This window comes from Lithobates pipiens, unplaced genomic scaffold, assembly GCF_037356315.1.
Source record: "Lithobates pipiens isolate NorthernLeopardFrog02 unplaced genomic scaffold, aLitPip1_a1.2 Scaffold_13, whole genome shotgun sequence".
Taxonomy (NCBI): Eukaryota; Metazoa; Chordata; class Amphibia; order Anura; family Ranidae; genus Lithobates; species Lithobates pipiens.
Window position 1 is genome coordinate 386215186 of NW_027507718.1, and position 12521 is coordinate 386227706.

At 44.8% G+C, this 12521-nt stretch overlaps 1 protein-coding gene across 3 annotated transcripts in view; it reads right to left on the reverse strand.

The window, feature by feature from the left end:
* The window catches only part of IRF2 (interferon regulatory factor 2), a 103146-nt gene that overhangs the window by 23810 nt on the left and 66815 nt on the right, over positions 1–12521 (reverse strand). For all 3 annotated transcript variants that reach the window (XM_077477295.1, XM_077477294.1, XM_077477296.1), the window contains exons 3-4: positions 9684–9783; positions 6384–6560 (exon numbers count right to left, since the gene is read on the reverse strand). In XM_077477295.1, coding sequence (XP_077333421.1) covers positions 6384–6560; positions 9684–9783 — 277 coding nt within the window. The remainder of the gene's footprint in view (positions 1–6383; positions 6561–9683; positions 9784–12521) is intronic.

Below are 12521 nucleotides of genomic sequence, written 5' to 3' on the forward strand. Positions count from 1 at the left end.
ACCCCTACATGCCTCCCCGCTTAAAGGTGGCCGTCCTCGGCCTTGCTATATAGTCCATGGGGAAGAAAAGGGTTAAATCAATCTTTAACGGCAGCACAACATTGTTCATAATACATACAGTTAGACCAAATAAACTGATCAGCATTGTACCTGTTTGGTGGAACCCCTGCAGTAGACCTACTAGATCTCCGAAGGTCTTGTCTTTCTGTTAGGACTTGTCCTTCCTCCCTTGGAGCTGGTACTGGTTCTATAACAGGGGCTTCATCACGTGCAGAGTCAGGAACAATCCACCAGTCTTCAATATTATTCCCATCGGAAATGACAAATTCTGAGGAAGGGGCAGGGAGTGGTGTCCTCTGTGCAGGTATCCGATCTTCTGACCGACATGGCCGTAGCATATTCCTATGTAGAACCCTTGAAGCCGACTCCCCATTCTCAACACGAACTTCGTAAACTGGACCATTGGGATACACTCTCTTGATCACTTTGTACGGCTGTACCTCCCAACGCTCACTCAACTTGCCTCTGGGCCGTTTCTCTCGAACCAGCACCCGGTCTCCAGGTTGCAACGGAATCTCTTGGATGGGAGGACGGTCAGTATAAGTCTTTTCTTGCAATCTCTGGCCTACTAACCGGCAGATGGTCTGGAGTCGCTTGCGGTGTTCTTTCACCCATGAGGTGGTTGATCGCTCTATCACATCTTCTGGCTGTTCCAAATTCAATTCGACAATTTCTCGTCCGGCTCTACCGAACAGTAGCATGTATGGGGTATAGCCGGTGGTAGTGTGGACACGATTATTGTAGGCCCAGACTAATTCAGGCAGATAGTCTGGCCAGTGCGTCTTTTTGTCCTCCTCTAAGGTCCTCAGCATCTGAAGCAGAGTCCGATTAAAGCGCTCACAGGCCCCATTCCCTTGGGGATGATATGGAGTTGTCCTGGATTTTCCAATGCCATACAGTCGGTGTAACTCCTCCATCACTTTCCCTTGAAAGCATGCTCCTTGATCTGAGTGAATCCGTTTCGGGCATCCATAGACCCGGATGAAATCTTGACAGATGGCCCGAGCTGCAGACTCAGCCGTCTGGTCCCGAGTTGGAGTGACCACTGCAAACTTGGAGAAGTGGTCAATCATGACCAGGCAGTATTGTGGGCCTCTGGCTGACTGTCCCACGAGGAGATAATCTATCAGCAATACCTCCAGCGGTTCCTTGGTCTGTATGGGCTGTATGGGTGCCCTCTGCTCTGTGCTTTTAGTAAGCTCACACACTCTACACTGTCGGCAGACTTCTTCAACTACGACCTCCAGTCGTGGACAATACACATAAGGCTGCAGCCACTGGTAAGTTTTGACTGGCCCGAAATGAGCTCCAAATTCATGAGCTTCCCTGGCTATCTCTAGTGCCAGACTCCTTGGTATGACAACCTGCCATCTTGCCTCCAGATCGGCAGGCTGCTGCCACTTGCGGTATAGAACAGCTCCATGAACCTCTAGTCTGTCCCATTGATGTAGAATTGACTTCATCTCAGCATCAAGATCAGCCCTTTCCTCTCTGTCTGGTTTTCTTTGCCGAGCCACCCAACCTTTTATCTGTCGCAGTCCAATGTCTTCATCTTGTATTCGCCCCCATTCCTCATTAGTTCTTGCTAATGCCTTAGGCAGGGACCGGGCCTCCCCGCTTGTCTGTGCTGCGACTGCTGGAGGTGTAAACTTGCGGAAGTCTGGAATTTCATCCTCTTCCTTTTGTTCATCAAGCTCTCCCAATGGAGTTTCAAAAGTAACCCTCGACAGACCATCAGCATTGGTATTCTCTGTAGCAGAGCGATAGCGAATTGAGAAGTCATACTTTGCAAGGCGAGCTGCCCAACGTTGCTCCAGGGCTCCCAGTCTAGCAGTATCCAGATGGGCCAGGGGATTGTTATCAGTCCGTACAAAGATTTTAGCCCCTGTAAGGTAACCGGCAAACTTCTCTGTCATGGCCCACACCAGGGCAAGGAGCTCTAGCCGGAAGGAACTATAGTTATGAGGGTTTCGCTCCGTATCCCGCAGGGACCTACTGGCATAGGCAATCACTCTTTCGTGTCCGTCCTGCATCTGTGACAACACTGCCCCGAGTCCGTAGAGACTACCGTCAGTAGATAAGAAGAATGGTTTGTCAAAATCAGCATAAGCCAAGATGGGGGCCGATGTCAGAGCCTCTTTCAAGGTCAGGAAGGCCTCCTCTTGCTTCTGTCCCCAGGGAACACTTTGACTCTTGGATTGCCCAGCAGTTCCTCTCAAAATCTCATTCAGAGGGCCCGCTATCTTTGCATAGTCTTTGATGAACCGCCGGTAGTAACCAGTCAGACCAAGGAAGGCCTTCAACTCACGCAGCGTTCTAGGCTCCGGCCATTGTTGAATGGCAGCCACTTTATTTTGGGATGGCAGCACCCCGTCTTTGGACACCGTATGGCCTAAGTACTCGATCTCCTTCTTGAAGAGATGACACTTCTTTGGCTTTATCTTCAGGCCATGGGCCCGCAGTCGCTCAAGTACCTGTCCTAATCGGGCCAAGTGTTCTTCAAAAGTAGCAGAGTACACTATAATATCATCCAAGTATATCAGGGTAGCTTCAAAATTTAGATCTCCCAGACATTTTTCCATCAGCCTCTGAAAGGTTCCTGGGGCATTAGACAGCCCAAATGGCATCCTATTAAATTCAAACAGACCCATGGGAAGTATGAATGCTGTCTTTTCCTTGTCTTGTTCAGCCACCGATACCTGCCAGTATCCACTTGCTAAATCCAAGGTGGAGAAGTATTTAGCCCGCCCTAGGGCTGTTAGGGACTCTTCGATGCGAGGCAGAGGATATGAGTCCCGCACTGTGCACGCATTCAATCTCCGGTAATCCACACAAAATCGAATGGTGCCATCCTTCTTCTTGACAAGCACCACTGGGGCTGCCCAGGGACTTTGACTACCCCGAACCACTCCTGAATCGATCATCTGTTTCAGCAATGTCTTCACCTCTTGATACAACTTGGGTGGAATCTGTCGATATCTCTCTCGGCTTGGGGGAGTGTCCCCCGTCGGTATCTCATGTGTGATAGCATCTGTGCAACCAAAGTCATTGGCATTGCGGGCAAACGCAGCTTGATTCTCCCACAGCATGGTTTCAACTGCTCGTAAATGATCCGGACTTAGAGCTTTCACATCTATCTCCATTTGTTCCAAGATGACTGTCCCATTCCATTCTGGGGTCGGTGCCTCTGCAGGCTTTGCAGTAACTGCCAAGGTCCAAGCAGAATTGCCTATCGGAGCTAGAGTCACTTCTCCCTGACTCAGCACTTCTCCCCGATGTAGGTACACGCGAGCCAGTTCCACTCCTGGCACCAGAGAGACTTCCCGTTGTCCAACGTTTACAGCTCTTATGGGTACTCGTCCATTTTGGACTACTGCCAGTGTCCGGGCCACTAGGACATCCTGACCTAACTCTCCCAGGCCTGCAGGCTCAATGATCACCTCCATACCTTCAAGGTTGCGGGAGGTTCCCACGGGCAAAGTCAGTATAGTCTCCCGATCAGGAGGGAGGGTAAGGGTAGCCCTTCCCGGCACTCGAATATTTCCTACAGACTGATGTACTGGGACACTCTTCTGTGTCCCACAAAACCGGATTAACCGTTGAAATGCCTTTTGCGTTGGTTTGTGTGGAGTGGCATTCTTCCAATAGCCCGGCCCCCTTTTAGTGAACATAATTTGATCCAACTCTCGCAGGATATTCATGCCCATTATCACCGGTACATCTTCTTTGAAGGTTTCAGGGACCAGCAGGATACCTTTTTTTCCAACTTCCTGTCCACACAGACGTACATTCATCCATACGACACCTGTGACAGGGATTTGTTGCTGGTTAGCTGCTGTGACCCGGATCAATGTCCCCTGTTCTGGCTTGGCCAGTGCTTGAAAGTAACGGTTGAAATATGACTCAGGCATGGTCGTTACCTGTGATCCGGTGTCCACTAAACAGTTGACTGGAATGCCTTCAAACTCGGCTCTTATGGTGGGACATCCTGCAACCAGGTGTTCGGAGCTGTGCTGAGTGGCCTGACACTCTACTTCCCCCGCAGTGTGCCTCATTACTGCGGGGGCCTGAAGTTTAACGCCGGCTCTGGGCGTCTAGGCAGGTCCCTCCGGCATTCTCTAGCGAAGTGTCCTTTTTCTCCACACCGCCAGCACTGAGCCTCTCTGCGTTGTTCTCTCTGTCTGTGTGCAGGAGGCGCCCGTAGGCCTGGACTGGCCGAGCTCACTGGAGGATATTGAGGGACTCGGTAGGTGGGAATACGTGGGTAAGGATGCTCTGGTGCAGGAACCATCGAGGCAGTCTGATAAGGTTGTTGTTGCCCCAGATATGCAACCTCAGGGGGGTAGCTCAAATCCATCCGTCTCTCTATTTGCGTCAACTTCTCATGCATGAGACCCAGGGAGCTTTGTAGGTCCTGCACCACTCTAACCAGGACCTCTTCATTCTTCGCAACCCCGAGGGAGGCGGTCTGGGTCCGTATCACTCCAGAGGCATAAATTTCTTCTTTACTTCGCTCCACGGCCTCAGCCAATATTTGCCGAAAATTCAGTGTAGGGTCCACTCTGACTCGTTCCCGTAGGGCTTGTCTCAGGTGAGAGCTGTAGAGTCCCAGGATCAATTGTTCCCTCAGTATCCGGTCTGCGGATCCCATGGCGGTTATCCCGTCTGCCTCTTTTTTCTGTATCTCAGCCAGTACTTCCTGTAGAGCCGTTGCATATTGTGAGACCCCTTCATTTTCCTGCTGTACCCGGTAGAAGAACTTTGCCCGGAGGTGGCCCGCACTAGCTGTTTCACCGTATATTTCTTCTAGAAAGCGCACAATCTCTTTCAAGGTACTGCGCGTAGCTTCCGGTTGTAAGCAAACAGTTTTCCGCGCTTCACCCTCCAGGGCAGCCAAAGCAATTTCCACCTGTAGCTCTGGGCTGACATTGTAAATTCTAGCAACGCTCTGTAATCTCGTCACCCAGTCTGACAGTGACATGTTCTGGCCATCAAATTTTGGCAACAAGTTAAAAAGCATGCCCATAGGGAGGGTCCTTGTAGGGGTTCCACCATTACCTAAGGCATTCACATCAACATCAGGTACGTTGCCTTCAGCCGCCTCCATCTCTGTAACCGTACCCTGCTCGCAGCGCCACTTGTAGCGGTCAGAGGTATAGGAGACCGCAATGCAGGTTTCAAGTACGGGACAGCAGACAAGGAGGCTGAAACAAAAACCGGCTTTATTAAACAGTAAGATATAATGGCCGGAGGAGGAGGATAACAGTATTAACAATTCACAGTAGTTTACAGTAAGGCTAACTGGAATGTGGTACACAAAATGGCTTTCCCGCCAACACATGCACAGTGATACAGGCTACCCTCTTCTAATATGTCCTGCCTGATTCCCGCTTATCGGGACACGTTTCTACAACGTACTATCTCAGTAGGGACTGTACTATTCCCTATCACAATCCAGCACCGGTGCTCACTCACAGTTTGTTAGACAGCTGGAGGGTCCCTTGTCTTGGCCTCCTTCATGAGGCAGGTGAAGTCCAGTTCCTAGTGCTGCAGCTTGCCCGTCAGGGACGGATGGATGAACACAGATGCGGCCCAAAATCACCACAGCTCTCTCTCTCTGCCCGAGGTGCCCGATCTTTAGCTGGATACTGCGACTCTTTATCCACACAAAGTCTCCCTCTCCTCAGGGCAGACTTGACTTTTCCTCAGCTCCGCACAGGAATTCCTCAGCTGCCCACACACTCCTCACAGTTCTCTCTCACTGCCACTTCCTGTTTCCTCTCCTCTGAAGGGTCGGCAGCAACAGTGACATCTTGTGGCTAAACTGGAAATAGCAGGCTGTATATATTATAGATGGAACACAGTGCAATATAGTTCAGTAATCCTAGGGGCTGACCCCTACAGCTGTGGAACACAGAATTTTATTGTTCTATGCATCATACATTAACACACTCAAAAGTATCTAAGGCTAGGTTCACACTATTGCAGGTGTAAGAAAGTGTGTAAATTACATACGTTCCCGCATCAAAAATTTGCCTTTTTTAAGCAGGGCAGCAACAAACCCTTCATGGCACCCCCCATGGACTGAAAAATGCAGTGCGGTTTCCCACACGTGAAAAAGCATGGTGCCGAAGCACCATGCAATTTTTCCTGCTGACTTTTTCCCTGCATTTCAGCAGCTTATTCAAATGAATGGGCTGCTGTGCCAACATAAACACGGCTGCAGGGAAACGCAAAACCTGTGAACCTAGCCTAAAACAATTGTTGTCACTACAAATTGAATGACGGGTCACCAAAGTCACAAATAAAAGATCATAGCATACCTCTCTTTGAAGGTCTTTCTGCTATTGGTATCATCCTGTATACCCTGAAGGCATTATTGCCTTTCTTCATACTTTTGTCTTTTACTTCTTCTATATCCGGTAATGAGTTCATTGCACACCTAAAATTTGCCTTCCATGTTTTTGGATCTGGTTTATCTATACCAGGCTGATACTTCCCTATAAATCAAGAACATATATAAATTATCAGATAAAAATATCTATAGCAGGGGTTCTTAACTGCAGGTATGGAGTAGGGCTGCAACTAACGATTATTTTCATAAATGGCCGATTATTGTTTTGATTAATCGGTTAATAACCTTAAAAAAAAAAAAAAGTGTGGTGTATAATTTCGTTAATATGTAAAGTTTTAAAAAAAGGCAATCTATTCTTAAATGGCTCTATGCAGTGGTAAATATAAATAACCAACTATATGGTTGGGGAGCAAAATATATAATCCACTCTGAGAAGAACAGACAGAAGAGATATACTGTATACACTATTAGAAGAGAGATACTGTATATAGGGAAAACAAAGAAGATACCAAATAGATATCAACAGGTCAGACTTTTAAGGCATATATCATAACAGTGTTCAAAACAATATAAAAATCATATTACATTGAGCCCAATGTACAAATGATATAATTTCATATGATTTTTATATTGTTTTGAACACTGTTGTGAGATTGCATTTTTCAATAAAATGATTATTTTTTCTACTTTCCTATTTGCATCCATGCCTTAAAAGTCCGACCTGTTGATATCGATTTGGTATCTTCTTTGTTTTCCCATGATACATTACGAATGTGGCATTGTGGGTGCTCCCTCCTTCCTATTTCAGATACTGTATATACTATTAGAGGAGAGATATACTGTATATACTATTAGCGGATACATACTGTATATACTATTAGCGGATACATACTGTATATACTATTAAAAGGGTGAATCTGGTAAATATCATCAGACTCAGAGATCACATTTTTTTATTTAAAAAAAAAAACAAAACAAATATCTTCCTTAAAAAAAATTAAAAAAAATAAAATGTAATTTTAAGAACGTTCATTTGATTCTCTATTCGTTAGTGGGGTCAAATCGATGTTCATTTTCAAACATAGCGACAGGAAAATTTGGAAATGGAAGACTTCTTGGTCAAAGAAATTTTCACAGTATATGTGGTTTTCGTTCAGAAATGACATTCATTTTATAAACAGAATGTTAAAAACAAGTGAAAATTTCAAACAACTTTCTTTCATTCAGCAAACGTACAAACATTTTTCATCTGAATATTCTCGTCTGAAAATTGATCTGTGTTTTTGCAGTGCGTTTTGATTTTTGCGCACGTGATTTTGCTGCGATTTGCGTTTTTGCTTTTTTTGGCCAATTTGTTGTTGGGCAGATTAAAAAACACAAATTGCTGCAAAAATGCATTACATGTTTTTCTGCAGCTTCTTCATTGAAGTGTATTGAACAAAAAAAAGCCGTTTTGCATGAATGTGTCCCATAGGAAACCATATAAACTGTATTGGTGTTTCTGCAAAAAGCACAAAAAAAAAAAAATACATAGATGTGAACCAAGTCTAAGCCCTTGTACACACGGTGGGAGAATCCGTCGGAATGTGTGATAACGGACCGTGTTGTCAGATAACCCGACTGTGTGTGGTATGCATCGGACTGATTCCGTCGGAATATCCGTCTGACCCAATTTTCCAACTTGTTGGAAATATTTTCCGACAAACTGGTCCGATCGGACATACTCCGATCATGTGTAGAGAATTCCGATCGGACAAAGTGCCACGCATGCTCAGATCAAATTCCTACACCAAAGCTATTGGCTACTAGCCTGAACGTAGTCCCTTCGTAACAAAATTACGTCATCACGTTCTGAACGATCGGATTTTCCAACAACTTGGTCCGACCGTGTGTATGCAACAGTTTCGGACACAATCCGTCGGACAAAATCCAACGGATTTGGTTGGCAGAATGTCCGACCGTGTGTACAGGGGGGCTAAGACGTTTAGTGACATAATAGGGTTAAAAACAAAACAAAAAAACAACAACCTAAAATTAGCCCTTTATAGTACAAAAAAGCAGATAATCACTATTGTAAAGGGGTTAATTTTTTTTTACTGTAGAACTGTGAAAGTAATATTTACAGTAGCAATTATTTGCTCTTTTTGTACTATAAAGGGCTCATTTTATTTGTTTTAACCCCATTACGTTACTGGCCGATTATGAAAATAGTAATCATTTCATAATCGATTAGTTGTTATAGCCCTAGTATGGAGTATGGGAACCAAATGACTGGGGCATGAGAAAGAATCTCTGAATCATTTAAAAAACTGAAACGGGATTCAATGCATTATTGAACATCTAATTAGAAAAAAAAAAACTTGATGTGTCATATGAACACAAGCACCATTGCCAGTGAATGTATCTTGAGTCCATGTTTTGATTGCACAAAACAGCAAAAGTCAAACTATAGCTTGTGTATTTGTCATTTGCGGTTTTCATATTAAGAAATAGGATAAAAAGTCTTATTTTTTTGAGCTTCTCTGACACTAATTAGCCATATATACAGTAAAACCAAACCATGGAAGTCTTTCAAAGTCATGTTGATACAGTTTGCTGAAGGGCGTATGAGGACATAATGGGCAAAACATTGGAGGTCTTTAATCATAATATATACACAAACTCACATATAGAGCAGGGCCTTCTGATTGCGCCTGTATTGAATTGTATTGTAACTGTACTGTCTGCCCTCAAGTTGTAAAGTGCTGCACAAACTGTTGGTGCTATAAAAATCGTGAATAATAATAATAATAGCTAAATACATATTTTATTGATGGGTAAATTATATACATACACATGCACAACCATTTAGTAATTAAAGCAGAAGAGCACAAAATGTAAGGGCAGCATTCTACCTAAACTCTGAAAAAAAGCCACAGTGCGTTAAAGACTTTTTTTTTTTCAGCTTTATATTCATTTGGAACTTGCAACACTAAATCTATTCAGTCTTGCTATTGGTCTGTTTCATTCTGAAATGTAGAATGGGCTGTGCTCAACAAAACAAGCCTATCAACATCAGCCGTAATTAATAATAATCAAAATCCACACTGCTGTGAAAAGTAACAGACTCTTGAGTAAGAGAGTGAGAATATTTGGTCTGAGTTTTATTCACACAATATTGTCATTGCATACCAATCAAGGAGCTGTTGATTTTAGCTATTAGCAAAGGAAGATTAAACAGTTGAGACGCAATATGCTTTTAAGTGGCGTGTTGACATGCGTTGAATACCTGTATGAATTGCCCAGTTTCTGAACAGAGGAGCATCTTTGTCCACATCCCACCCATGACGTGCTGCATGCATCCATGGAATCTGGAATATTTTCTTTTCCTGAAATTAAAAGACATTGAAAAACATATTTTCACGGCCACAACTACATTAAATGAAAGCAAAACTTTTGAGAGAGGCAGAAACACTGGCAGTGATGCAAACAGCACCCCATACTTACTATTATCTTTATTAAAACAGAAATTATGAATCATGTATAAAAAGGCTGAAGTGAAGATAGCCATTACTAATGGCATATCTCTCTTTTCATAAAACACATGGCAAAATACACTGTGCTCTGGGTAGTAAATTTCTAGTGGACTTTGCTTATCTTACAATGAGAAAGCAAAACTTCACATCCGGCCTCTCCATGCAGAGCTGGCTGAAACTGATAACAGTTTGAAACACTTTCCTGGAACAAAGACACTGTTCATACTGTTGGCACAGCCTACCCAGTTAGATTATTAACCTTCATAGCAAACCAAGCTAATACTTTTATATATAATATCCCAGCCTATAAGTCAGCATACCCTCATACTACGGCTGCTTATAACAAGTAGTAGACAAAGTAGGGAAATCATGGGTGAATATCACATGAACACATATCCTGGTTACGCCGGAGCAATTTGAAGTGTGATTCGAAGATCCACCAAAAGTGTTTCAGCCCTCAACACTAGGATTCTTTTATCCTCAATGGTGCCTGTTCACGTAGTCCTGAGCATAGTGTCGTTTGAACTTGCTGATCGAAAGAGGGACAGAATTGCAAGCTCGGGCCTCGACAGCTTTCAAATGGATGGCCTGAAATAACAGCTTTCCATTGGCTTAAAATTATAAGTAAACTGAAGCCGAAAATGTGCACAAAAACACCTGTACAATTTCTAAACAAAAATGCTCAAAAGACCACCAAAGATGCTCAGCTCAAGTGTGACTGGGGCCAAATAATAAAATAGTTCTCCCAAAGAAAAGTTTAGCCTTTGTCTTGTGAAAATGTGAAGGCTGCATAAGAAACTTAAGTGCACAGCACATGTATTATTTTCATTTTCAATCTCAAGTGAATGGAACAGCTCATAATAAAAAATTAGATGTCCCAATTCAGGATTTTCTCCCAGGACAGTGTTTCTTATACAGCCTTCGATTCCCCCTACACAGGTGTGGTTGGTTGTACATGTAAGTAGATGCACAGGAGAAAAAATTGAAATCGCCTATAAGAAGTCAGACATGAAGAAAGTAGAATAAAAAAGGGACAATTTTAAAAGGCACAGATTGTATAGCTTTTGCTGTAACTTTAAGATAAACCAGTGGTCTCCAAACTTTCTAAACAAAGGGCCAGTTTATTGTCGTTCAGACTTTAGGGGGGGCCAGACTGTGGCCAGCAGGAATGGATATTTTCCTGGCATTAGCGGGCATAATTAAATGGTAATCAATAGGGATGCACCGAAATTTCGGCCGCCGAAACATATCGGCCGAAAATGGTGTTTTTGGCAAATTGCCGAAAAGGAATATCTTGCCGATAATGGGTCCGAAAATGAAGGTGGGGCCTGTGCGGGGCTCCGCCCCCTGGTGCCGCCCATTGCACGGGTGTTTTCCTGGCTCGTCCCCAGTCCTCTGTCCTCCCTCCTCCTTTCCTCCCGCCCGACAGTGCGGTGATCTCCGTGTGTCACGGAGCTGTGCATTGAATTGCCTGGGTGGCTGCAGTAACAATGTCCCGCCTCCTGTGACAGACGGTACACTGATCCAACAGTGGGACATTGAATCAGCGTGACGTGATTACAGGAGGCGGGACATTGTTACTGCAGCCGCCCAGGCAATTCAATGCACAGCTCCGTGACACACAGAGATCACCGCACAGATCCGGGCATGGGTGAGGCTGCATTTAGACACTGGCAAGCTGCATGAGGGGGGAAGAGTGTGCCCAGGGCAATAGTGTGCCCAGGGCAAGCATTGCAAAGTTTTGTCCGCAGCTAAATCAAGTTTTTTGTGCCCACAGTGCTGCTGCATGCAAAAGTCATTTGTTTGCCTCTGAAACTATCTACCTCTGGCCAATTGTGTGAATGGAGCCATGCTATATAAACCAGGTCACAGGACAAAGGCTGTACTCACTTTATTGACCATATAAAAAAAAATAATAATCTTGATTTTGACCCAGCTAGGTTTTTATTGCCATGTGATAGAATGGGGAAGGGTTAAGTTATTGCTAGTAGAGGTAACGATATGAGCATTCCCAATAGAAGTCTGTTGGAATGGAACCAGGTAGCTTGCTTGGGGCCAGTTCACACCAGATGCAGTTCCGTGTGCTTTTTTTTTTGCACAAAATGAATGCACAGCGTTTTCCATGTATTCCAATGGCTCTAGTTCACACCATGCAGTCAGTTTCCGCACGGGAAACTGACTGCATGGTGTAAACTAAAGCCATTGGAATACATGGAAAACACTGTGCATGTATTTTTATCAGGCAGGCTGCATCTGAGGGGAACTGGTGAGGCAGCTTTGATCTCCTGGTACCATGCCTGCAGTCCCTGACCATCTCCTGGTACCATGCCTGCAGTCCCTGACCATCTCCTGGTACCATGCCTGCAGTCCCTGACCATCTCCTGGTACCATGCCTGCAGTCCCTGACCATCTCCTGGTACCATGCCTGCAGTCCCTGACCATCTCCTGGTACCATGCCTGCAGTCCCTGACCATCTCCTGGTACCATGCCTGCAGTCCCTGACCATCTCCTGGTACCATGCCTGCAGTCCCTGACCATCTCCTGGTACCATGCCTGCAGTCCCTGACCATCTCCTGGTACCATGCCTGCAG